The sequence below is a fragment of the Myotis nattereri genome, assembly GCF_964212035.1.
Source record: "Myotis nattereri genome assembly, chromosome: 11".
Taxonomy (NCBI): Eukaryota; Metazoa; Chordata; class Mammalia; order Chiroptera; family Vespertilionidae; genus Myotis; species Myotis nattereri.
In genome coordinates, this window is record NC_138086.1 from 6,003,454 (window position 1) to 6,031,304 (window position 27,851).

The 27,851-nt window shown below is 44.4% G+C and overlaps 1 protein-coding gene across 1 annotated transcript in view; it reads left to right on the plus strand.

Annotated features, from left to right (window-relative positions):
- RHEB (Ras homolog, mTORC1 binding) overlaps window positions 1-27,851 on the plus strand; it is a 46,269-nt gene that overhangs the window by 14,339 nt on the left and 4,079 nt on the right. Inside the window, exons 2-7 of the mRNA XM_081101716.1 lie at window positions 9,566-9,637; window positions 16,049-16,116; window positions 24,615-24,697; window positions 25,530-25,586; window positions 25,689-25,736; window positions 26,580-26,661. Of these exons, the coding sequence (XP_080957842.1) occupies window positions 9,566-9,637; window positions 16,049-16,116; window positions 24,615-24,697; window positions 25,530-25,586; window positions 25,689-25,736; window positions 26,580-26,661 (410 nt within the window). The remainder of the gene's footprint in view (window positions 1-9,565; window positions 9,638-16,048; window positions 16,117-24,614; window positions 24,698-25,529; window positions 25,587-25,688; window positions 25,737-26,579; window positions 26,662-27,851) is intronic.

Below are 27,851 nucleotides of genomic sequence, written 5' to 3' on the forward strand. Positions count from 1 at the left end.
GGGCCGAGGAGAAGCCTGCAGCCCAGGTATGTGCCCTTGAACAGAATCAAACCTGGGACCCTGTTGGCTATCCAGTGAGCCAAACTGGCTAGGGCCCTCTTTCCTTTTAGTATAATAACCTTGACAGTTAATAAATTTTTTTATTTCTCTAACTCATATCTATTTTCATGTTATAAACTTACCTCTTGTGTTCTCGGGGATATATCTGGAAGCGTAGTGCTTGGTGGTAATAGTAAGCAACCAGTGAGTATTTGAGTAATAATTTTATGAACCAGTTTTACTTGGTTACTAGTATTCTCTGTCTTGTCTTTGTCATAATAATTGCACCTTGGTTTTGTGTGGGGGTTTTTTTCCCTCCTAGCATCTATTTTTAAAAATTGGGAAGGGGGTGTGAGAAAGAATAAGATGATGTCAACTGTGCTTCACTCATAGGCACAAGTGAGATAATTCATGCAAAACTGTTTTTGTAAACTCTTAAAACAATGTCTCGCTTGTAGGTTGTGGTGAACTATTAAATTTAAATTACCTGCTTCACATGCCCTCATCTGACCCTGTATGTGGTGGAGATTCGGGGTGGGTCTGTATATTAGAAGCCTGGGGGGCACCGTTGGAGAACACACAGGAACTCCTCTGCACCTCCTTTTAAATCAGAATGCTGAGATGAGTGTATTTTTTTGAAAGGCTTCCTTGGTGACTGATGTATATACATATGTGTACATAACATCCACCCCTTATGGAAGCTGCAACCCCTGATGCTGCAGTCAGCACTACACGTTATTACTGAAATGGATGCAGCACTTGGCAAGCATGTAATCGTCATGGCTGTCATGTACGGGACACATTGGTAAGCCTTCGTGTGGCTCTGGCTCTTTATCAGTGATGATACATTCAGGGAGCAGTCCACTTAGAACCAGGTGATTCTGTAGTCTCTCTGCTGTTTGCAAACCTGGTCCATTTATTGATGTCTGTTCTGTGGTGGCTCCCAGAGAAGCATCTTCCTGCACTGGTGCCAGCCCTGTGGCACTCCTGGACTGCAGCATGCTGCAGGCTCATGCCAATGTCAGGTTGTGCTCGATACAAGCCAGCATCTTCTGCTTTTGTGTTGTCTGGAGCCTCCAGAGACATGCGGGAGGGCCTGGGGAGAGGACACTGGGAAGGGAGAAGGTGCAGCTGGCCCTCCTGAGTCTAGCCCTGGCCATTATCAGCCAGGGCCGCCAGGAGTGACTAGAGACCAGCAGAGGACCCAGTGGAGCGCAGCCTTAGACTCCTACTAAACAGATGAAGAGGATGTTGGTCTCAGCTTCAGCCACTGAGTGTGGGGCAGTTTGTTACACAGCAGTGGAGAAATTGACACTAGTTTTCTACTTAGGGAACGGGCTATATTTTTATATTTATTGGTTTTTGTATGTTGCTGCTGAAGTAGTTGTTAGTATATGTCATTTTGTTATATTTCAGATTACTAGGTATAATCATTAACATGCATTTTTCTCCTAAGCAGCTGATATTTGTCTTAAGAGCATTACTAATAATGTTTATTGAGGACTTATTACATACTAGATATTCTACATGTATTTTCATTTAATTTTCACAGCCACCTATAAAGTAGATGCTATTACTATCTCCATCTTCCAAATGAGGAAACAAACTCAGGAAAACTGCCTGCACTCACATAGCTAATCATCACTGTCCTAGTCTGCTTAGTAAAAAAATGATAAATGTCTTGTTTTTCTTTTTTATACTTTTTTGTTGAGGTATAATTTACATGTAGTAGAGCTTGAATTTTCACATGAATGCCTTTCTTCCTGTGAAGATGACTGCTTCCCTCTGTTGAGAATGCCTCTAGCTGGCATTCGGGGTACTGCACTGGCACCTTTTTCAGAACCACCCATGGAATAGGAACAGTCAGTGTTTACGGACTCAAGGTAAACTGTGTTGATCATGATTTGGGGGAAGCTTTATCGACTTTAGAATGCAGTACTGGAATTTAATAGCCATTTGCTGAACACATTATAAGTTGTATTCTAATTTTAATTGCGTACTCTCATCAACCCCTGCCCCCAAAACTGCCATCAGCAGGTGGCGTGTTTTAGAATAAATGGAGTCTTAGAAATGGGGGGGAAAAATGATTATTGTGTGGTGAATACTTTTGGCCCTGTGAAGTTTACCAGAATTCTTTTTTAAAAAAAATATATTTTATTGATATATTTTTACAGAGAGGAAGGGAGAGGGAAAGGGATAGCGAGTTAGAAACATTGATGAGAGAGAAACATCGATTCAGCTGCCTCCCGCACGCCCCCTACTGGGGATGTGCCCACGACCCAGGTACATGCCTTTGACCAGAATCGAACCCGGGACCCTTGAGTCTGCAGGCCTATGCTCTATCCGCTAAGCCAAACCAGCCAGGGCCAGAATGGATATCGGTCTATATTTTATGTAAAATAGTAGGAACTTATTTCAAAGGATGTTACCCAGGTTTTTTAAACATTTCTTTAGAATGTTTGTGAAAGAACTTTTTCAAATGCATTAGATTCTGTTTAGTCTCTTTTCATAAATTTTTAAAAATAGAAGTGATGCCTTCAATAATGTCTTTGGAAATGCTTAACTGTTTTGTTAAAGTCTTTGGCAGACCTTTAGAAAATCAGTTTCACCTATTCCAATTACTTTGATGGGTGTTTTTTCTTACAACAGTTCTTCATGTAGTCGGGAACCTAGTATTGCCAGGTGCCTGTTTACGCTGACTTCCCCTCTCCTCCTATCTCTATCCCTCGTATCATTTGGGTTTTTCATCAGCCTTCATCTGGCCCAGTCCAGGGTCCTCTATGGGGAGCTTGCATGGTTCCTGGGAGGGAATCAGTGACTGTATCATGTCCCAATTGCCACCCTTTCCCAAACACGAAAACGTGGCCCCAGTGGTCAGCAGCTTTCTTTTAAGTTTCTGCATTGGCATCTTATGATGGTTACTCAAGTCCATTATGAGGGCATACCTGATGCCTATTTCTTTTACAAAGACCTAAGTTTCTTGAGGAATTTTATGTCTAGATTCTGTCAATTAAGAGTGGGTGTGGGGTCAAGTGTTATGATTAAAGCAGTGACGACTCCTATCAGAGAGGACTCCTATTTCTGTAAAATATAAATTTATCAGAGGAATGATGTTCATAAAAAGACATTAAATATTTCAGTTTTATTGTAATACAGATTAATATTATAATCAATTAGGTGCTTGGGTTACAAATTAATTTAACTCATGCTTCTTAAACAGTAAGGAAGGTTATTTACACACATAAGTGGAAGACTAGTGGTTGACTGAGTGGCCAGTCAATTCAAGAACAGAGGTTCTTGGCTTGGCTGGTATTGCTCAGTGGTTGAGCATTGGCCTATGAACCAGGAGATCATGGTTCGATTCCTGGTTAGAGCACTTGCCCGGGTTGCGGGACAATGCTTTACCCACTGAGCAAAACTGGCTAGGACTCTCATCGATGTTCCAATGTCCCTCTCTCCCTTCCTCTCTGAAATCAATAAAAATATATTTAATAAGTAAATATTTTTTTAAAAAAAGAATAGAGGTTCTTCCATCTCTTTATTTAGCCATTCTTGACGTTGGCTTTGATAAGGTGTTGGCTGCACCCTGTACTAGTTTAGTCAGAGCCACTGGGGTGAGACCCAGGCTGTAGTTTTTGGAATTTTCTAGGTCATAACAGAGTGCAGCTAAATTTGAGAACCGGCCCTCCAAACCGGAGAACTTGGTTTGGAGATCAGCATCACTGGGGAGCCTGGTAGAAATGGAAAGTCCCACATCCTCTCCTTACCTGACATTTTCCTTGGAGGCTTTTTAAACCAGGGTCTACACACTTTTCAGGTGTTATGGTCCCATTACTGCAAGCCACACAGGTCAGATGTGTCTCCATGGGTGTGTTTAACTTGGGTTAGTAGACTGGAGCTTTAAGTGACTGAGATCGTTTCTGTAGAGTGCACTCATGTTCATGGTCAAGCGTGGACACCCATCAGCTGCAGCACCCAACAAGACCTGTCTGTAGTGCAGAGAGCAGAGCGGGAACGGAAGTTGGTGTACCACCTTGGACTTGAAAGCTATTTAAATATTTCAGAGACACTGTGAACAAAGCACATGGAAATGGGGTAAACCAATGGAGAAACCAAGAATGTGTTTGTAACTATTTCAGGAGGGAGGAGGGTTTAGGAGGAGACCAGGAGGGAATGGGATCTCGAGGACAAGAGGCTAGAGCAGCTTTTGTGGGAAGAGGAGCTGCACAGCACAACCCATTCAACAATTGTAGTAATTGTTCACATTGACTGATCTGGGAAGTAGAGGTGTTCACAGCAGGTGACCTGAGGTTAGGCATTACCCCTTTTATTCATGGCTGTATTCTAGTACCTGGTCCATAACAAGTGTTACTTTAAGTGCTTATGGTCTGAGCTGCTGGGAGGAGCTGGAGGATTTGGGAGCGCCCTGGAGGCTGGAGAAGTAGGGTGATCTGTTCAATTTGAACTTTTGCCAGAGGGCAGTGGTTCTTCAACTGTAGTGTGCAGCTGAATGGGGAGGGGATTAATATTCCCATCCTGTAGGTTTGGGTGGGACTCAAGAATTTGTAGTAAGTTACCCTGTGACGCTGCTGGGAAACTTGGCTGTTGTAGGAGGAAAGGAAGCACAGAGAGGGTTCCTGAGGAGATCGGACGTGGTGGGGTGCAGGCAGGCACCGTAGCTTGAGAGAGGTCTCCAACCCACATAGTTGTAGGACTTGCCTGCAGCTGAGTCCAATAGGCTCACAGCAAGTGATTAAATCATACAATTTATTGGAGGGCCCAGGGAACGGAAATGGGAGGTTTCTGATGAAAGGCTAGTGGACAGTGATTGATCTTGGGGCTTCAACTGATAGGGAAGGAAATGGTGGGGATTGGAGATTCAGGGTATAATCATTTAGAGTAGTATATTTCTAACCTTTTTCACTGTAGCCTGTAGTAAGAAATACATTTTATTTTGCCCCCCAATCACGAATGTGAGTATAACTGATCTAAAGTTTCATAACACCTTTCTTATTTACATTTCACTCTGGTGTTCCTGTTTCTTTGAAAACAGTGATCGTAGCATAGTATGTGAATTTTGTGACCTGGTGGGAAAACATCACTTCCAGAGATGGTTGTGATTAGAGTCAGAAAGTGAGGGCACTGGCAGAATGCTGCCCTGCTTACTGATCGGTGCCTGTAGATATCGGAGGTGGAGTCACCAGGTGGTCACCACGCAATGGTGTGCTCCTGGGGTGGGTCACTGAAGTGGCATGGAGACAGTTTTTGGTGGCAAGACCAGTGAACTTTGAAGCTAAATTGTTAGGACAGACAGCTTGTGGACATCAAAGTTCTGTAAGGTGATGTGAAGAAGTTGAAGTGAAAGTGAAAGCAGTCCTTGGAATGGGTTGTGTCCCAGATATACCATGTGGGCCTCGTGGACCCTTCTGCCCAGTGACTTGATAGACTAGTTGCTAGATTGCCGGGATCCGGTCCATCCTTGCTGTTTCAAGGGACCTGGCATATATGGCATACTGTTCTTAATATGTTTGCGCACCTTCTTGGCACTATGTGTTTTAACCAAGGTCACCTCTCTAAGAAAGGTTGTTTCCCCAGGTAGGGATTTTCCCCTGAAGTTAGGGAGGGAATAAAACCCCTTAACTAAGTGCCAGGTGAGTAATTAATCACTTTAACTACGAACAGTCATGCTTAAGCTACCTAATCTTTACTCCCTGGAATGGAGATAAGAAACGCCCTAACCTTTGGAATAGAGATTGATAGGATTGAATCAACTGGTATAAATACAGATGTAACAAGACAACAGAAGACAGAACCTACACAGAACCTAGACACAGAACCTACACAGAACCTAGAGACAGAAGAACTTCGCTGGAGAGAACATGGCAAAAGATCCTGGACAGAAACTGGCAACAGAACCACGAGACAGAACCTAGCGAGAGAACATGGCAAAAGATCCTGGACAGAAACGAGACAGAACCTAGCGAGAGAACCTGGCTGAAGAACCTAGAGACAGAACCTGGCTACAGAACCTGGATAGAACATGGCAAGAGAACCTGACTAGAACCTGGTGACTGAACCTGGCTGGAGAACCTGGACAGAACCTGGCTGGAGAACCTAGTGAGGGAACATGGACACAGAACCTGGCTGGAGATCCTAACCAGAACTTCGCTGGAGATCCAGACCAGAACTTGGCTGGAGATACTGGCTAGAGATCCTGGCTAGGCTGCTGATCAACTGAACGCTGTCTCCGTGTCATTCCTTCTTCGCCGACTCCATCCCCACCTTTGGGGACCCCTGGACCTGCTGGGGTTGGACCCCAGCACCCCAGGTTATACAAACCTATGAGCCTCTGAGAGCCTGATTGGTGCTAAAACATCTTCAGGAAATAATTGTTATTTCCAGGATGTGAATTTGACAAGGACAAAGGCCCAAGTAGATGTAGGAGGTTATTATGAGGAAAAATATTAAAAGTGATCAAGTAAATAATATCATTTGCTATAGGTCAACAAGGCCTTTTGTAGCTGCAAGCAAACTGCATTGGAAAACTTGGCCAAAGGAGCCAATTTACTGCTCTAGAGGATGAGGACGTCCCTTAAAGCCAGAAATTACTAGAACCAGGACTGAGAAGATTATGAGCAGTGGGATTCATTTACTAAGATTAATTATCAGTTAGTGCTGACTTGAAGATTTCAACACCAGTTGCCTAATAATTCTGCTTTTAATGGAAACAGCAGAAAACAGCTGTCATGTCAGCAAATGTAGCCTTCCTGTCCCTTCTTAATTTAAATAATTAATGATCTTCCCAAAAGGCAGAGTCCAGTGGAGGAGAGACCCAAGGGAGACTTAGCTGTTCTTCAGCCCCACTTCTGCTGGTGAATTAGCGCTTTCTCCCAGCCCGCCTGATGGAGAAGTCCAGCTGCTCCCTGAGGACTGGGGTTTCCGACCTGGTGCCCAGTCACTCGGGAGGAGTTCGCTGTCATCCTGCACTTGATTCAGGGTGGGTTACATCGTGTGCTTTTGCCAGAATGATTGCTTATGTTTTCAAGTTAAATGGGAAGTTAACCAGGCAAATATTCTGTGCCCTCTGGTATAAATGAGGAACTCTTCTTTCGAGATGAACCAATAAATGTATTTTTAAGATGTGGTCCACTTGTTAGCTGTAACTATCTCATGCTGTCTTGTTCAGTGTTCAGGATTTTCTTTTCAGTTTGGTTGTGGCTGCCTAAATTTCCTGTGCTAGCTCCTGAGGCTGTCCTCCCCTCCCCTCACCCTTGAGGTGAGGTTTTTGAGACTCACCTGGTGCCAGGGCGGAGAGCTGTCTAATCCAGTGTTTCCTACTGGTTTTCCTCCACGTTGGGGGAGTTTATCACATACATCACACTTAACTCCTTTCTTTACTGGTTTTAGTCCAGTTCTGCTTCCAAAAAAAAGTTATAAAAATCTTTTTAATCCCTTTCTTTTCAGCTTTGTAACTCTTGACCACTTATCTTTAAGGGAAAAAAAATCTTCTTTCTTCCTTCTCTTCTTTCCATGTGTAAGACACCCCCCCCCCCAAAAAAAAAAAAAAAAAAACAACAACAACAACAAAAAATACAAACCCCCAGTGTCTGGAAGTATTCTTAAGAAGCCCTGAAGAAGGTTCTTTTCTCTTCTTTCTTCCTAATTAAACATTTTGCTTCAAGCAATAGCATTCGATATAAATAAGAATATTCTTATTCTTTAAAATTTTTCAGTTTTGCTCACATAAAAGAGGGTTTTTTATTGCTATTTTCATTACATAAAAGCTGTTCTATATCTTGAGCTAAATGCCTCTTTATGAGCTAGCTTATATAACATGGTCTTTTGAGCACAATTCTTTTGAAATGCATACAGTTCCTGGACAACTGTATCCGGTATCACAGGCAGGCCCGTGTTTGGGGACCAATAAGTACTAGACAGTTATTTCTTCATTTCTATTGAACTGTTTCCTAGTCACATTTATAAAGTTGAGATCTTTTGTAGCATCTGAACGTATGAGAGTGCCCTTTGGCGTGTCTGCAGGGTGTGCAAAGACTAATTAATGAAGGTACTTGCAGATAACTTCAAGCACTAAAAGAAAGAAAACAGGATGGTCTGATAGAGTGGCATCAGGGAGTTGGCACCACCTTAGATGGGGTAGTTTTAGCAATGGCCTCTCTGAAGAAGGGACATTTGAGTGCGGACCAGAATAATGACAAAAGTGAGTCAGACCTTCAGAGATGTGGGGGCTGGTTAGAACAAATGCACTAAGGCTAGTAGGAACTTGGCAGGGACAGAAGAATGTGACTGGAGCCTGGGAGGTCCCCATGGCGGAGTGGTAGCCATTGAGGTTAGGGAGGTGGGCAAGCAGGCCCTCGCCCCCGTTGTGTGTGGGTCATGGTTCTGAGTTGGGTAACCAACTCTAATCACAATTAGGATTTTAAGCAGAGAAGTAATGTGTAATTTTCCAAAGCTCTTGTAGGCTGCCTTGTGGAGAATGATTTCAGTTGTCAGTAATTCTGGCGACACTGTGAACTTTGTGTTTAGCTGCTTGGGAGGAGTAAATAACAAGCCTGCCAACTTGGGGATTTTCTGGCTGTCTCCCAGGAGCTCCCACTTTTAAACCAGTTTATCAATTGATAAGTTTCTAAGTATAAGAGGACTGACTGCCTTTGGTGTGAAAACCTCACGCCCCCTGTGAACTCCTCTCTGTGGTTTCGGGGAGACAGGCAGACAGGAAACTCCAGGAGTCCCGCCCTCCCTGGCTCTCCCTGCAGGTCCTGAGATGGAAGTTGATTCTGCAGCATGTCTAAGGGTGGACCTGAGAGGGAAGGATTTGGGATGGAATTAGGGAGGAACCACTCCCTGCTTCCTGGTGATAAAATAGTCTGGACTGTTTCTTCCCAGGGAGCCCTGCTCTGATGTCCTCCAGTAGAAATTCTATATAACACGTAGCCCTGAGAACATAGGGCTCAGTTATCACAGTGTTTTGGTGAGTCCAGAACATTTCTGAACTGTCCGTGTGCAGGACACTGGTAGGCCTTTGACACTGGATGATAGACACAGGGTTTCTTCCTTCACCAAGTATTAAAAATAAAAACTTTCGTTATTTTTTCAGCTTACCCTCTAAACAGCCATATATGAAAAAACCCAAAGAAATGAATCATGCTTTACTCATTGCCATATTAAAATTAATAGCCAGATTTCAAGGATACCAGAGGAGATCAGCTTAGCTTACACCTTATTTAAGAGTTGTTTACCTTTAACAGAATATGCAGTGTGCTTGTTGGTCAGTATATTTGTTAATGTCACAAAGCATTTAATTCATAATAGCTTATTTGCTTAAATTTCTGTAATATTTTCACAGAATTTTAAGATTGCCTAAATGCTAATTAAAGGAACATTTTCTGATCTCAGTACCTTCAGTTTCTTCATCGGTTACAGTGGTGGGGTTTTTGTAAAATACTAGAATTACAATTTTTTGCCTTGATAATGCCCATGCATTCTGAGTTGTCTTTTTCTTTTACAGGGAAATCCTCGTTGACGATTCAGTTTGTTGAAGGCCAATTTGTTGACTCCTATGACCCAACCATAGAGAACAGTAAGTATTGTTTTCAAAGATTTATAAACTGAGGAGCCTGCCTTCTGCATACAAACAGCCATTGTGTGTTTGGAGGCTTTGATGGAAGAGTATTCAGTTAGACTTATAGATCACCAACTCGGGTCCAAAAAATGCTTCCAAAAACTTGACCCACTTTACAGAGAGTGATTTTTTTTATCCCGCATCCAGATCCTGCCATTTAGAAATTGTTATTCATCTCCATAGGAATCAGAGTCCTGTATCGGAACCCCATATTTCTAGGTTCTGCTTTAGGAAGATGGAGAGAGTGCCCCCTCCCTTTTCCTTCCTCTTAACAGTAGCCCTCTCTAGGGGTTCTAAGCTGGAGAAGGAAGATGCAAACACTACGAGTTCTTTGTACCTTACTATTGTGGAGGCCCCAGCTGCCCGGCCCGGCCAGTCGTGGATACTTAAGGAAGGAAGTCTGGGAGAAGTGAGCTAGCTGTTCTGGGGTTGGACAGAGCAATCGCAGCGTTAGAACAGAGCTTGCTGGCCTGTCAGGTTGTGTGCAGCACAAGCACCAAAAACTAGAGCCGGCCACGACCTTTACCTGGTCCAGTTTCAATCCATGGTTTCAGAATCTCCCTGAAGGATTCTAGGGCCTTGAGCCAAATCTTAATTCTGGGGCTCACGGAGGAGAACCTGAGGCACTTCGTCTGGGGAGGTTGCTTGTTGAAGCTAGTCTGGTTTCAGGCCATCTTAGAACCCCAGCTCACCTGGACCCAGTCTTCTCAGATTGTTGACAGCAGGGCTTACCTGGGACTTGTCACCAGGAACTTACAGATTTAAACATGGTGTTCAACAAAACCTGATTGGCATATTAGACAGGCAGCCTACCTAACAGCCAGGCTCACCAGCTTTAACAACTAGATTCATAGACTTCACCCGCCCAAAGCTTGCAAAAGAGACTTAAAAAGAGGCTCTCAACGGGAGTTGACAAATTTGGGCCAAGTTGCCCATGAGCTAAGAATGGTTTTTACATTTTTAGTATTTGAAAAGAGTCAAAAGAAGAAGAATGTTTGTGACATGTGAAAGTATACAACTAGAAATTCAAATTTCAGCATCCATAAGTAAAGTTTTATTGGAACACAGCCATTCTCATTCATGTACAGACTGTCTGTGGCTGCTGCTTCTCTGCAACAGCAGAGTGGGTGGACAGTTGCAGCAGAGACCATGTGGCCCACTGAGCCTAAAATATTTACTGTCTGGCCCTTTCCAGGAAGTTTGCTGACCTCTGGCTTAAAATATCCAGCTGTCCTTTGTCCCGTTCGCTGGTAGCAGGGAAGGAAACCTGTTGATTGCTAAACAACTGGGAAGTCACGTGTTTGAAAGTAACCTCTGCCTTATCTGGAAGGAGGAGTCCTGATGGCATCCTGTTGATTTCCCTAGCTGTCGCGGAATAGTGTGCCCTGTGAGGACAGATTAATTTGAATGCTGAGTGAACAAGTTTGGTTCTCTCTCCATTGGCATCGGAACACAAGAAAACCATGCTCTTGGCCTTGATATTTGCTCTACATAGCAATTTAGAATGTAGTGTCCTTTAAGAGATAAGGCTCGTTTAAGAATTTTATTCATAGAACAATAGAAGATAGTTTTCATGGTAAGCTCTGCTTATAAAAGTGATTTTTATCATTGTATATCTTTGTGCCATTTAAGATTGAGTGGGAAGAAAAGTCAAGGTGTTATCTATAAATGCGTTTTCTTTATGTATAAGTAATGGATCAGACAAAAGTCCAACTTCCTTACCTTGATACTGTCTCAGAAACAGAATGAAAGGACCCTACTTCGAAGGCTGTCAACATCATCTTTAGTCATGTTTTTAATGTTTTCCTATCTGATACTTGGTGTTTAATAATACTTTTTTTTCAGTGTCAGAAGTGAATTTATTTAAAGTCTTTAGGCAAGAGCAGAAATGAGTATCAGAGTATATTAAAAGTTCATGAGCATGCCCGACCAGCCGATGTGGCTCAGTGGTTGAGCATCAGCCTATGAACCAGGAGGTCATGGTTTGATTTTTGGTCAGAGTACATGCCTAGGTCACAGAATCCATCCCCACTGTGGGGTGTGCAGGAGGCAACCATTAGTGATGCTCTCTCATCATTGATGTTTCTATCGCACTCTCCCTTTCCTCTCTGAAATCAATAAAAATGTATTTTTTTTAAACGTTCATGAACATATTCAGACATCTGATTCTATTTTCCATGCTTCTGACAGTAACACAGGGCAGAAACCCTTCCTCGACCCTTCCCCCACTATTTAGTAGAAAAACATTGCTCAGGGATAACAGGGGATTGGAGAGGAATGGGATTGTCGTCATAAACTTGTTGCTCACCACATAAATAGATGGTTTTGTGGTTCTAAAAAACACAATGAATCTGGAAATGATCCAGTAATTATTTTACACTTAACTCTAATATAGAACAGGGTGTTTGTAACAAACATTCAGTGTTGACACATTTATATGCAGTATCACTGCAAAAGCAAAAAGTCTGGGACTTTTAAAACATAGGAGAAAACATCGATAAAACCACGTATTTTTTGTGTTTGGGGAAATATTTACACTGATGATCCTGCCTGTGCAAATGTGCTTTCTTATGTGCGTTTGTGCTCATCTAACAACTCAAACTAGATTGACATGAGGACATGGAGTAATAGTTTATAATTTGAAGAGGAATAGCACCAAGTCACAGCTCTGCCATCCCCAGGCAGGACTGCTGATGAATTAATAAAGCTCAGCAAATTCGAAAGTGGGAATCAGGAATTTATCAAGCCTTGTGTGGTGGGCAGACTGCCCAGTGGGGTGTGGGTGAAGAGTTCACCATACACGTTAGTAACGCAGATCTTACTTTGTGAACACCAGATTTAAGAAGTCTTCAGGCTGAGCCTTGTTTATTAGATTTTACTGGTAAGTAGCTATTAGCCTGCTTAGAGAAGTTTCAGGGTTTTAAGCTAGAAATTAGATTAATTTCTCTGGAGATTGAAAAAAGGAGAAAGGATTCAAGGAAAGTGGTGTCAGGGGAAAGCCAGCTTCTCTCTTCTCCACAAGGCGGTAGAAGAGTTTGCTCCCAGTCTGTGGACTGGCAGTCAGATCGCAGGATGCTTCCCTTTTTCTGTAGTGACAACAGGAGGCACTTCTCCCAGGACAGATGGAAGATCTTCGGTTTCATCTTACTGCTTTGTGTGGGAGGGTTTACATCCTTTTTATGTGCAAGGATATGCTAAACGTTTGTTAATATTTTATTTCTTTTCTGTCTTATGTTCAGTTCCATCTCCTGCCTTTTTACTCCTACTCCCTAGCCAGTACTTTCCAGTGTCTGTGGCCGAATCTTCCCGTGTTTCTGACCTGGCAGCTCAGGGAGCCCCTGGGTGTGCATGTCGGGCTCAGGCTCTCTCTGCCCTTGCTCTCCTGGGGTCTTCCCCTCGAGAATTTGCCCGTCTCACTGTACCCAGCCCCAGCCCCTCCCCTCAACTCCGGGCCTTTTACTGAGCTGCTCAGTCCCCTTGGGTATTTAATGGGCTTCTCAGACTGACCATACCTAACCCTGCCCCTCAGTCCCCTCCTCTGCTGCCCCAGGGCCCCTCCCAAAGGCTTTTCTGTGTCGGTTCATGGCAACTCGTGCCTCCAGTTGCTCAGGCCAGAAATTGGAGTCTTCCCGCCTCCCTGTTCTTCACACCCTACCACAGGCAACCGGAAAATCCTCTTGGTTCTACCTTTGAAGTATATCCAGAATTCCACATGTCTCCATCTCTGCCCCCCTGGTCACTCTATTATGGGCTCCCACCCATGTCCCTTGTCCATTTTTCTATTCACAGCCTAACCAGAGTGATCCTTTAAAAATATGAATCGGATCCAGTTACTCCCCTGCTCAAAAACCCTTGGTTTCCCATCACTTCCAAATAAAAATCTGAAGTTCTGATCAAGTCCTCTATGGCCGCCTGCCCCTCCTCTACCTAAGTGCCTGCCCACCATTCTCAGTCTCAGCTGCACTGACTTTTTTTTTTTTTTGTCCTCACCCGAAGACATGCTTACAGAGAGAAAGGGAAAAAGAGAGAGCCAGAAACATTGATGTAAGAGAAACATCGATTGGTTGCCTTAATTCCAACCAGGGATCGAACCAGCAACCTTTCTGTGCACAGAATGCTCAGCCAACTGAGCCGCTCCGGCTGGGCTGCACTGACTCTCTTTTCTCACTGAGCCTCTCCTTGCCATTGTACCTCCTGGTGCTGCTCCCAGAGCAGATACCTGACAGCAGGTCTGTCCCTGTCCTCCTTCCTTCATGGTGTCAGCTCACTGAGGTCAGGGACCCAGTAACTCCCATCACCTAGTGGCAAAAATAATAGACACTCAAGAAATAGTTCTTGAGTGAGTGAATGGTGTTCTTTGTAGATAATCTTTTCATAATAATTATACTTTATAACCACAATTACTTAGTTCTAACTAAAGATTGCTATTTTATTGCTCACCAATGTTTCTTCTAGAATTTTCATCAAGTCTGAAATATGTTGCTCTTAGGTGAGGTGTGGAAGGCAGGTTTTCACCCAGGTGCCTCATGGCTGCCCCCTGGCCCACAGTGATGGAACGCACAGTCGATGCACTGTGCACCCCAAGTTCAGAGAGGTTGCAGTGTGAAGAAAAAATACAGTAGAACCTTTTCTTAGAATTCTTTCTTTAAGTGATAATTTCCAGAAAGGGCACAAGAATGCTCTCAAGTGTGCAGTTGCTCGAGTAGTGCAGTCTGTGCCCTGCTGGCACTCGGAGAGTCTGATGCTGGTATGGTTCTCCCGGATTGTTGCTCCTCTCCTCTGTCACTTACAGTTTCTCTCGTAACTGTCAGCATCTGTCTTTCCCTTTTGGCATGGGGTAGAGTCTACTGGCAGCTCTGATCAAGTCCAGCGGGCAGCTAGGAGATGTAGGCTCTTCATGAGCCAAGAAGGCTGGGATGGGGCGCAGCACCTTTTCCATTTGGTTGTCAGGGTTCCAGGTGGTTCTTTGTAATAGTTATTATTAATAGTCTTTCCTCTTTTGTCTATATTTGCTTGAAGTCTGTCTCCATGAAATTCTGAATTGACTTTTCCGGAAGTTATTTGAGTCTGATTTCTCCCCCCTTGTTAGGGAAAAGAAGTTGTGACAAATTGTTTGGATCCTAAGCTAAGTGGGAATGATGGCTTCACATAGAACATCTGTTCCAATGCTGTGTTAATCTGTCAGTAAGATTGGGGCTGTTTTACATTCTGGGAGTTCGTAGCCTTTCAATTAATATTAGCTCTATGTGCTATGTGCTCTGACACCAGACTTCCTATAAATTAGTGAAAAGGTTTGTGCTTTTGGTTTATTCTTGACATCAAGCTTTATGTAATATACTAGAGGTCCAGTGCACAAAATTCATGCACTTGGGTGGGTGGGGGGGGGGGGGTCCCTCAGCCCAACCTGCACCCTCTCCAATCTGGGATCCCTCTCACAATCCGGGACTGCTGGCTCCTAACCGCTCGCCTGCCTCCCTGCCTGATTGCCCCTAACTGCTTCTGCTGCCAGCCTGATCACCCCTTAACCACTCCCCTGCCAGCCTGATCAATGCCTAACTGCTCCCCTGCCAGCTCGGTCGCCCCCAACTGCCCTCCTCTGCAGGCCAGGTCCTCCCTCAACTGCCCTCCCCTGCTGGCCTGGTCGCCCCTAACTGCCCTCCCCTGCTGGCCTGATCTCCCACAACTGCCCTCCCCTGCCAGCCATCTTGTAGCTATGGACGCCGCCATCTTTGGGGGCATGGCAGTCAAGTAGCATATTCCCTCCTTATTGGCTATGGGTGCCATTTTGCCACAGTGTGAGAGTCAATTACCATATTCCCTCTTTATTAGATAGGATTTCACTTTTTCACAAGAGAAAGGACTGTCCACAGAGCATTCAAATTTCTTTTACAGGATATGAATTATTGCCTGATTTCAATTTCTTTGAAAAAGCCAAGGTTTGTCCAGTCTTGATTTCAGTCAGCCAGCAATGTTTTTAAGCTACATAATGGAAGTAGAGAAGAATCTATACCAGGGGTCCTCAAACTACGGCCCGCGGGCCACATGCAAATACAAATATTGTATTTGTTCCCGTTTTGTTTTTTTACTTCAAAATAAGATATGTGCAGTGTGCATAGGAATTTGTTCAGTTTTTTTTTTTTAACTATAGTCCGGCCCTCCAACGGTCTGAGGGACAGTGAACTGGCCCCCTGTTTAAAAAGTTTGAGGACCCCTGATCGATACACTCAGAGATGTGTCCTTTTTGTTTTATGGAACCTTTTTAAGAGATTATTAGGGACTCTGCTTACTTGGTTGTCATTGTTCAAGCTTTAAGTGATCTAAATTTAATTGTTTAGCTAACTAATATTTAATTCCCCTTTCCTCCTATAGCTTTCACAAAATTGATCACAGTAAATGGACAAGAATATCATCTTCAACTTGTAGACACAGCTGGACAAGTAAGTATCTCTCGTCTCTTTCTCTCCTACGGCACTTTCATTCCTACAGGTTAATGTGGGGACTGGATCACCAGGGGAACTGACTGGAAGCAAAGGGTGGAAGAAATTAAGAGAACTTGAAGGGAACAAAGAAGCCCCTTTTTGTCGCCTTCATTTCCCTATTGCCATGGCACCCAGTCCAGCTTGTATAGAACCCATTCTGTTAAGCTGGCTTTATTACATTTCACTGGTGGGTGGGAAGTAGGAGGAGCCGCGATGTTGGATTCTAACTCCTCACCTTGCATCTTACGAATGACGAAGGACAGCTGGCAGGAGGTGTGTGTGGTGCAATCTAGTACTGGCTGTGTTAGGTGGGGGCTTTTACCTGGCGGAGTTGGGGTCGTCCTGTCTTGTTTGGAATAAACTGCCTCTGCTTTATGCTTTGATGTGAACATAGATAGAAGGAAAGCGTAGCCCTGAGTGAGGCAAGAAAATGTCGTCAGACCTCGCTGTTTTCTTAGAGCAGAGCCATCCTTGGCTTATTGTACAGGGTCCCGTCCAGGGGCAGAATGGGGTCTGGGAGCTGCTGGAATGGGGAGCAAGAGAAGTCGCCAGAAGGAAATAATGGCACAGGGGACACAGCCTGACCTGTAAACTAGTATAGAGGAGACTCCGGACCTGCTGTGGGTTTCTAGGGTTTGTATCTCTTATAAAGTGACTATAATTTATTGCCTAAAATGAGACACTTTTAAGAGTGAAGGGCTCTTACGCTGGGACAATTATGCTGGGACAGCAGGTATACCAGAGTTCTGGGCAAAGAAATAATAGCCATGTTGTTTATAGTGGAGTGGACATTATCAGGATTTCAGTTTGCCTTTATACCTTTTTTTTATTTTAATCCTGACCCAAGGATATGTTTTTGTTAATTTTCTTTTTTAAGGGGGTGGGGGGGGGGGGCGGCGGCGTAGAGATGTGAGAAAGAAACATCCACTGGTTGCCTCCTGTACCCGCCCTGACCAGGGATCGAACCCTCAATCTTTCGTTGTAAAGGGCAACACTCTAACCCACTGAACCACCTGGCCAGGGCTGTCTTTATATCCCTGTTTTGGATTTTCACCTAAGCTCGTGGGAACTGGGGCTGAGGGTGTAAATTGATCAGTCACATCCCTGTAGCGTTACTGTGGAAATAGCCCTGGTGGTCGGCCAGGAGAACCAGCACTTCATGGTTGGTTGGAGTGTGGGCTCTGCAGTCGCAGTGCCTGGGTTCCAGTCCTTGCTGTTCTTACTAACCAATGACATTGAGAAAGTCAGTGAACTTTTCTGTGCCTCGAATTTTTCATCTGTGAGATGGCAGTAATTGTGGTGCATGCCTTCACAGCATTGTTGTGGGGTTGAAGAGGATTTGGTCCTTATTTGTGGATCTGTGATGCTTCTCGGGCTAGAAAAACGGCCTCACGTTGCAGCTCAATTGACATTTACAACTGGGGTAGAGAAACGCAGGTGTCTCCTACTTGGAGAAGAGCTGTCCTTGAAAACATTTGCATGGAGAGATCATCCTATCTAATAATAGACAAACATGGTAATTAACCGTACCTCCGACACGCTTCCCATTGGCTAATCAGGGTGATATGCAAATTAACTGCCAACCAAGATGGCAGCCGGCAGCCAGGCAGCTGAAGCGAACAGGAGGCTTGCTTGCTCCAGTGCTGGAGGAAGCCAAGGTTCCCCGCCTGCCTTGCTGGGCTCTGAGCTGCCCTCTAAGAAACAATGTTGCAATTATAGAAGCTAAACAAACGCCAGATACCTGCTTTCAGCTGTCAGAGCTGGAGCGAGCAGGACCGCAACAATGTTGCAATTATAGAAGCCAAACAAACCCTAAATTCCTGCTTTCAGCAGCCAAGGCCTCAAGCTGGAGCCGACCTCAGAGCTAAAGCTGGCTCTCAGTTCCAGTGACAGCCATAGAAGGTAAATAAATCCCAGAGTAAAAGAAAAAAAGGAGAGGTTGGGAACTTCAGTCGCCTGCCAGCCTAAAAACGGCCCTCAGCCCCTCACCCAGACTGGCCAGGCACCCCAGTGGGGACCCCCACTCTGAAGGGGGTGCGGCCAGCTGCAAACAGCCATCATCCCCTCACCGAGGCTGGCCAGGCACCCAAGCGGGACCCCCACCCTGATCCGGGACACCCTTCAGGGCAAACCAGCCGGCCCCCACCCGTGCACTAGGCCTCTATCCTATATAGTAAAAGGGTAATATGCAAAGTGACCCTAACAACAGAAAGACTGGGAATGACTGGTCACTATGACACACACTGACCACCAGGAGGCAGATGCTCAATGCAGGAGCTGCCCTCTGGTGGTCAGTGCATTCCCACAGGGGGAGCTCTGCTCAGCCACAAGCCAGGCTGATGGCTGCCAGCACAGCGGTGGTGGTGGGAGCCTCTCCTGCCTCCTCAGCAGCGCTAAGGATGTCTGACTGCAGCTTAGGCCTGCTCTCCACTGGCAATTGGACATTCCCCGAGGGCTGCCGGGCTTCCAGAGGGATGTCTGATTGCCATCTTAGGCCCAATCCCCCGGGGAGCAGGCCTAAGCCAACAAGTGGTCATCCCCTGAGGGGTCCCAGACTGCAAGAGGGCACAGGCCGGGCTGAGGGACCCCCCGTAGTGCACAAATTTTTGTGCACCGGGCCTCTAGTCCTATATAATAATAGAGAAATACGCAAATTAACCATCCCTCTGCTATGCTCAAGCCTCGCCCACCAGCCAATCAGGAGCTAGTATGCAAATTAACCCAACTAATGGCAGTGGCGGCCATGGAGCTGGAGCAAGCAGGAGGCTTGGGTTGCCCCCGGCGATGGAGGAATCCAAGCTTCCCGCCTGCTGTGGCCTGCCCTCCACCCCGCTCAAGGCTACAAAGTTTCAATTATAGAAGATAGATAAATCCCAGGGAAAAAAAGAAGAAAAGGAGAGGCTGGGAGCTTGGGTCGCTGGAGGGCTTGGCCAGCCTGAAAACGGCCATCAGCCCCTCACCCAGGCTGGCCAGGCACCCCCACCCTGAAGGGGGTGTGGCCAGCCTGAAAACAGCCCTCAGCCCCTCACCCAGGCTGGCCAGGCACCCCAGCGGGATGCTCACCCTGATCTGGGACACCCTTCAATGCAAACCAGCCGGCCCCCACCCGTGCACCAGGCCTCTATCCTATATAATAAAAGGGTAATATGCAAATTGACCCTAACAGCAAAACGACTGGGAATTACTGGTCACTGTGACACACACTGACCACCAAGGGGGAAGACACTCAATGCAGGAGCTGCCCCCTAGTGGTAAGTGTGCTCCCACAGGGGGAGAGCTGCGTAGCCACAAGCCAGGCTGCCAGCTGCCAGCACAGTGGTCGTGGCAGGAGCCTCTCCTACCTCCTCAGCAGCGCAAAGGATGTCTGACTGCAGCTAGACATTTAGTTTAGCCATTTCCCCCAGATGGCTCCACATTTGTTCCCTATGTGTTACTTTGTATCCTTCCTGATTTGAATGCCAACATTATCATATACCTAATTCCCATATCTGTTGGTTCTTGTAGAACTTTCAGTCAGCTCCATTCATGAGCCAGTACTGCACTACTTTAATTACTGCCGCTCTGTGGTTCCCACTCACCTGCCTCCACAGTTGGTTTTCTTTGTCAGGAAGTATGCTTTTTGCCCTGGCCTGGGTGACTCAGTGGCAAGTGGACATCCCCCGAGGGCTCCCGGGCTGTGAGAGGGATGTCTGACTGCCAGCTTAGGCCCACTCCCCAGGGAGCGGGCCTAAGCCAGCAGGTGGACACCCTCCAAGGGGTGGCAGACTGCGAGAGGGCACAGGCTGGGCTGAGGGGACACACACACACACACACACACACAGTGCACAAATTTTTTTGCGCTGGGCCTCTAGTTTCTTTATATTGACTCTCCTGGCCACTGTGGGAGGTGTGTTCCTCTGAGGTTCTTGTTTTGCTCTAAAGCAGAAATGTCCACTTGGCCATCACACTCCTGTAATTGTTCTAATGATAAAATTTTACAAAGAATGACCCCAAAAGGATCCCATCTCAGGGAGTGAGTGTAGGAGTGAGGGAGAGGCCAGAGCGAGGTCCATTTCCAGCTCTGCTTGTCTTTGCTGTTTTGGGTTCTGTTACTGCCAGATAAGAATATTTAGAGAATTTTCGCAAAAAATATATCCAAATTTAGCTACTTGGAATAATTTGTTCTCACTGCAGCTAACAGTTCTTAAAGGCTATATTCATGGCTAGGAGACCAGAAAATAAAAGGCTATGCTAGTATTTACCACTCATGATGGTTTGACACAGGCATTACCTTCTGCGGTCCACCCTGGTTCTGTAAAACTGGCTGGGGTAACATCACTGCACCACGGGCTCTTTTTAAATTGGGTTCACGTGGGCTTATTCTGGGCTTAAGACTGCTAGTAGGAGGGAAAGATGAGTGGGGGGCAAATTCTTTAAAAGTAACCTCGTCAGTTTGTTCACTAGCTTGTACTTTTTAGGAGGAAAATTAATTACACATAATAAATGGCTGTATAGCAATACCTGACAGCAAGTGCTCTATGGTAGTTTGTGTTACACCTGGTGTCGTCGCAGCGAGGGATGATGGTGAACATAGTTAAATACAAATTGATTATTTTTAGTTTGCATGAAATACTTCGTTTTGGTCTAATTTCAGTAGAGTCAATGACAAGTGAATCAATGACAGTCAGTTTTATACCGTCAAATTCCCCTTCAAAAAAAGAATTAAGTTTATTTTTTTAAATAGTAATAAATGCACCTGTTACAGAAAGAAAGCAACACAAAAAGGCAAATAGTAAACCTTAAGTCTTTCCCTCTCTAGCTACCTTAGCTTCACCCCAGCAGCAACTCCCGTTATCAGTTTCTAGTATTTGCTTCCAAGATATTTTATCACCAACATTCAAGTATAGTTTTAAGGTTTTTTGTTTGTTTGTTTGTTTGTACCCCACAAAGTAACACAGATCTATGTCTCCATCTTGGAGATTACCCCATATCAGTGCATGCGGCCTCTTTTTGTTTTCCCCATGGCTGCATAATGTCCTTTTATTTGAGCTATATCATCATTTAACCAAATGTTTCCAGTCTTTCCCGCCATTAGTGCCTCCATTGTACACTGTCATTTTAGACAGATGGTTTGTGTGTAAGAACATGCCTGGGTGTGGGATTGCTGGGCCGTAGGGTCATGGTTTATATTCTCACCAGCAGTGAATCACCAACACAGTGTGTTACCACATTTTTTATATCTACCCATCTGCTAGGTGAAAATTAGTACCTATCATTTTAATTAGTGTTTATGAAGGAGTTTGATCCTATTTTCCCTATTTGAGGACATCCATCTTTTCTGTGAGCTATCATGTCTATTCATGTACTTTCCCCTTTTTCTATTAGCTGGTTGGTCTCATTGATTTGAAGAAAATTAGCATTTGGTACATGAGCTGAGCGGCAAGGTTTTGTTTTCCATTTAAATTCTCCAGTCTACATTATAAACTTACGAACAAAAATAGGTACAGAGGCAGAGCTGCCTTGAACAGACTGTGAAACTACAGCAGGAAGGCCGGGGAGGGTGGGAAGGCAGGAAGGGAGGGTAAGAGATCAACTGAAGGACTTGTATGCATGCATATAAGCATAACAGATGGACATAAGACACTGTGGGGTAGGGGAGGCCAGGGGATTGTCAAGGGCGGGGGGGGGGGGGGGGGGCAGGAGACATATGTAATAACTCTTTGTAATACTTTAAGCAATTAAAAAAAAAGAAAGAAAGAAAGAAAAATTCTCCGGTCTACCAAGCGCAGCTTCAATTTCCATCTTTAAGTCTCATGCCTCCGGAATACGTGTTTGCTAAGGTGTGAGGTAGACATCCAGTTTAGCCATTTCCCCCAGATGGCTCCACATTTGTTCCCTATGTGTTACTTTGTATCCTTCCTGATTTGAATGCCAACATTATCATATACCTAATTCCCATATCTGTTGGTTCTTGTAGAATTCTCAGTCAGCTCCATTCATGAGCCAGTACTGCACTACTTTAATTACTGCCACTCTGTGGTTCCCACCCACCTGCCTCCACAGTTGGTTTTCTTTGTCAGGAAGTATGCTTTTTGCCCTGGCCCGGGTTAGAGTGTGGGCCCAAGCACCGCAGGGTCTCAGGTTCCATTCCCAGTCATGGCACTTACCTGGGCTGCAGGTTCAATCCCTGGCCCTGGTTGGAGCATGGGTGGGAGGCAACCTATTGATGTGTCTCTCCCACATCAATGTTTCTACCTCTCTCTCTCTTCTCCCCTTTCCCTTCCACTCTCTCTAAAAATCAATGGGAAAAAATATTCTCAGGTGAGGATTAACAACAAACGTATGCTTTTTGTCCAGCATCATGTTACTTTTATATATTAATTTAGGGTTAATCAGTGGATATCCTTACAATTCTGCATATTCTTGCTAAAGACAGCCATACTCGCTGTTCCATTTACTTAAGTCCTTTATCTCAGGAGTATTTTAAGATTTTCTTTAAATGAAGCATATATTTTTGTTTCCTTAAGTTTGTTCCTAGGAATTTTGTCCTTTTTGGTTACTGCTACAGCAGAAGATCTGTTCCTCCATTATACTTTCTAACTAGTTGTTTCTTGCGCCAACTTAAATAGGATTACTCTTTTTTTTTTCACATCTTCCCTTCAGAGGAAACATAATTTGAACTTTGGAGCCACTGTAGCTGAGCTGGTGACTAAAATCATTTGGAATTTTGTTTTTAATCTGGGTAGAAAGATCTGTCATTCCATTACCAATTGTTTTCAAAAATCAACCCTAAGACCGGCCGGAGCAACTTGGTTGGTTGAGCATTGTCCCATGAACTAAAAGATCACTGGTTTAATTCCCAGTCAAGGCACATGCCCAGGTTGTGGGCTCGAGCCCCAGTACAGGGTGTTATAGGAGGCAGCTGGTCAATGTTTTTCTCTCTCTTCCTTCCTCTCTCTCTAAAATCAATAAAAACATATTTTTAAAAAATCAACACTAAAATAAATTCACCTTAATAAAAGTTGTACTAATAAGGAAAATAAAGGTTTTATTTTGCACAGATAGTAAGCTCTGTGATGTAGAAATGCTATTTTCTGATTAATGACCACTATTTTTGATGTCAGAGAGTTGATAGGACAACTAAATTTTTCTTTTTGTTTTTAAAAGACACTTTACCATAGGGCAGAAATTCGGGGTTGTCATGGACACTAGTTGTAACCATACTATGGAATTGCAAAGTTAACAGACAGTTACTTGCCCTGATTTTTCTATAATAGTGTTTGGTGTGTGTGGTATGTGGACAGTTCTGTTTCACCTGAGAGCAACATATTTGTACCAGGCAGGGTGTGCACTGATGAAGGCTGCATTGACGTTAGCCTCTCTGTGCTTTGATAATTCCAGATCTAAAGCAGTTTCATAAAGCCATATAAAATTGGGTGCCAGTACCCTGTTGCACAATGTGTACCTTTGGGTTTTTTTGTTGTTGTTTTTTAAATATATTTTATTGATTTTTTTACAGAGAGGAAGGGAGAGGAATAGAGAGTTAGAAACATCAATGAGAGAGAAACATCGATCAGCTGCCTCCTGCACACTCCTCACTGGGGATGTGCCTGCAACCAAAGTACATGCCCTTGACTGGAATCAAACCTGGGACCCTTGAGTCCGCAGGCTGACGCTCTATCCACTGAGCCAAACCGGTTAGGGCTGTACCTTTGTTTTTAATTCCTGAAGCTGCTCAGTAAATAACTCATTCCATCCTCAGATGTCTGGGTACTCACTCTATAGTTTCTCCGTTCTCTTCTCCTCCCCTCTCTCTCCAGTGCTGGTGGTCACCCAGCCAGTGATGCATGGTCATGATTTATGGGGGGCCCTTGTCTGTGGGCCTCTCATAGTGGACCCATGCCAGAGGAAGTTGCAGCCTCAAACCATTGCCCAGCCTCCTTACCCTTGGGCTGTGAGCACTGAAGGGGGCTGTACAGTGTAGAAATAGAGTGCTCCCCGCCTGAGGGCACTGAACGCTCCAGGAGGAGAAACTTCATAAACATGGAGCCTGTTTCAGAAATCCAGTGATCAGTGCTCAGGCCATTGTGACACACACAAAAAACAGGGCACGTGATAATACAACTATTTTATGTAGGAAAGTACAGATGTGTGGAATAAACCAGTAGCACTTGTGAATTTTCTGTGAGGTCTAAAAGATTCTGGACTTTCACCCATAAAAGAGAACACAAACCAGTCATCTTTTCATTCCTTATATCCTCTTCTCCCAAGATTTACAGGAGTCAATTTTAATATTGGCTTAAAGCACATGATCACCCCCAGACCAGTCTTAAATAAATCTTGAGTGTGTGGACTGTTTCTAGAATAATATTGTAATCCATATTTTGTATACTTTGATTTCTTTGACCAGGAAATATGTGAAGAACTTTGGGTGAAGATTGCTTGTTATGCCAAGTGTAATCCTTTTTCTTCCACAGGATGAATATTCCATCTTTCCCCAGACGTACTCCATAGATATTAATGGTTATATTCTCGTGTATTCTGTGACATCGATCAAAAGGTAAGACTCAACGCCTCTTCCTTGCTTGAGTTTATTTGCTATGCAGAGATAGCATTAATCCTTATGTTGGAATTGGTGTAGTAACAATTAGACTTAATTATTAAGCTAAATGTTTTGTGGGACAAACAGGTTGTTAAAGGAAAAACAATATCCTGATAGATGTTCTAGATAAATAGTGATTGAACACAGTCTGAGCTTATCTGCTGATTGAAATAGGGAATGCATAAAGTGATTACTTTTTCTGCGTTTTCATCATGTGAATGTAGAACATGGGCTGACTGCTGGGGCCCTCTAGCTAAGGAATGTTCTACAAATGTTTATTCAGAGATTTTGTGGTTTGTCAGCTCAGTGTTAGACTTTTCCCATTAAATGTCAGACCTGTTTCATTTTGAATGTTCTCAATTGGGGTTACTGAGTGTCAAATACATGTACATGTGAAATATTGGTAGAAAAAGAAAGGAATTCTTTGTGTTCAGTTTATTTTATTAAAATGGTGAATCTGACATTTTCTGTGTTTCTCACTAAAACTTTACATAATAAACATTTAAAACATGAACACTAAATTGGATGTCTGCCCTAGCTGGTTTGGCTCAGTGAATAAAGCATTGGCCTGCAGATTGAAGGATCCCAGGTTCAATTCCAGTCAAGGGCACATGCCTAGGTTGCAGACTCAATCCCCAATGCATGCAGGAGGCAGCCAATCAATGATTCTCTGTCACCATTGATGTTTCTATCCCTCTCTCCCTCTTCTTTCCTCTCTGAAATCAATAAAAAAATATATTTTTTTAAAAAATTAAATTGGATGTCTGACTTCATGTTTTTCCTTTTATAGTTTTGAGGTGATTAAAGTTATCCATGGCAAGTTGTTGGACATGGTGGGGAAAGTGCAGTAAGTAGGAACATTTTTCTCTCTCGTTAGATATACTCTTTCCAATAGCACCTTCTGGACAAACTGACTCGTTTTCTTTGCCTTTCTTTCTTATATTAACAGAATACCTATTATGTTGGTTGGGAATAAGAAAGACCTACATATGGAAAGGTATGTCGCTTCTAATAATTGCTGATTCATAGAATTGAGCCTGAGATGTTTAGTCCCAGAAGTCACGGGTTCCGTTGTTCGCCGGCGGGGGGGTTTTAGCTGTGGCGCCTGTGTTCTGTGTTCAGGGAGGTGCGCGGTGCTGCTTGGCAGAAGCCAACTCACCTGCCTTGAAAAATGTTTCCTGGAGAAGAGGGGGAGCAAACACTGTAGAAAATTATCTTTCGTTTCTTCTATCATTTTGTGCAAAGCAGACACTAACAAGACAATGGGAGCATTCATTTATTCAACAAATTGTTTTTTGAGTGCAGAGTTAGGATTAGAGCAGTGGCCCCGCCGGCAGGAGACGCTGGCCGGATGCTGGCAGCCTGTGCGCAGCATAGCCATGGCCCTTTGGGTGTTGCCCCTGTCCTCAGGCACATGCAGCTCTCTCTAAGATGTTGGGGTGTTGGTAAATGCCTCCTGTGAGCTGTGAGGGCTGCCAGGGCGTGAGTACTAGTACTCCCATAAGACAGTGTCTGTCTGTTCCCCGGCTCAGGTGGGAGTGATGCGTGGTCATGATTTATGGGGGGCCCTTGTCTGTGGGCCTCTCATAGTGGACCCATGCCAGAGGAAGTTGCAGCCTCAAACCATTGCCCAGCCTCCTTACCCTTGGGCTGTGAGCACTGAAGGGGGCTGTACAGTGTAGAAATAGAGTGCTCCCCGCCTGAGGGCACTGAACGGAGCATGCACCTGCTCCAGGAGGAGAAACTTCATAAACACGGAGCCTGTTTCAGAAACCCAAGTACAGTAGATGTTTTATACAGTAAAGAGCAAAGCTCTTTAATGAGAATTTTTGTCCTTTAGGGTGATCAGTTATGAAGAAGGGAAGGCGTTAGCAGAATCTTGGAATGCAGCTTTTTTGGAATCTTCTGCTAAAGAGAATCAAGTAGGTATTTTTTAAAGCTCACTTCGCACTGCATCCCGTCAGTCCAGACCTGTGCTCCTGTTAGCAGCTCAGCACTGTCTTCATTGCTCCTGTTTAATCCTGGCCCTCCCACCATTCCTCCCATCAGGCTTTGGGTTGCCTCAGGGAGACACCATCTGTTTTATTTCAGCCAGTGTTCAACCTCATGGGACCTGGAATATTTGTAGGATAAACAGAAATTGATAGTAAAGGAAATACTGCCTTTGAACATGCATTATCGTGTTTGTTTTATACTAAGGCTGCTACAGAAGTAAGTCTAGACTCACCTGGGCGGGACGAGGCGGGCGTGTGCATGACCAAGTGTAGCAGAGACTCGGGTCTGCTTGGGGAGAGGCAGACTGTTCTGGATGAAGCTGTGTGCACCTAAGGTACTCATGTCCAAGACATTTTTGGTTAGTTGGGGAGATTGGATTATGTTTTTGATGTGTTAGGAAAATGGTGTTAATTTTTTTAGGTGCGGTAATGGTATTGGGCTTATGACAAGAATATCTTTGTTCTTGAAAAATGCAAACCAAAGTATTTAGGAGCAAAGTTTCATAATGTCAGCAACTTACTTTCAAATAGGATAGGAGGATGGATAGAGAAAAAGAGAACAAATACATACAGCAAAGATGTTAACATTCGCTGAATCCAGCCAGTGGGGCTAGGTGGTTCTTGTACAGTTCTTTCTGTTGTTCTGTATAATTGAAAATTTGTGAGGTGGGGGAGTGAAGTTGAATGGTTGGCCTCAAGCTGTGTTCAATTCTGTTTGCTGACTTCACTGTGCTTGCTTCTCTTTGGTGAAAAACTGAGGGTCTTAAAGCAGTTGTTCTGTTTGACAGTAGAGTTAAGGAGGCAGCAGCAGCAGTGTGGACTGTTCATGCAGGTGGGTGTAACCACTTCTCAGTGTCTGTGTGGCAGTTACTAATCCTTCTAGCAGTGTAAATGCCTTGTGGAGCCCACCTCCAATGTGTTAAGAGGGATTGCTGAGTAGGGAGCATGGCTCAGGTTAATTGGTGTTTTTGAGAGTAACTTGAATGGTTAGCTTAAAGAGTGTGATTTGGTTTCAGGGTGCAGGCCCTTTCTCCAGTTTGTGTTGTGCTTTACTATAGCTGGAGGGTTTAATGTGGTTCTGGATAGGTTTGCCCGTTAACCTTTCAGCTCCTTTAGAA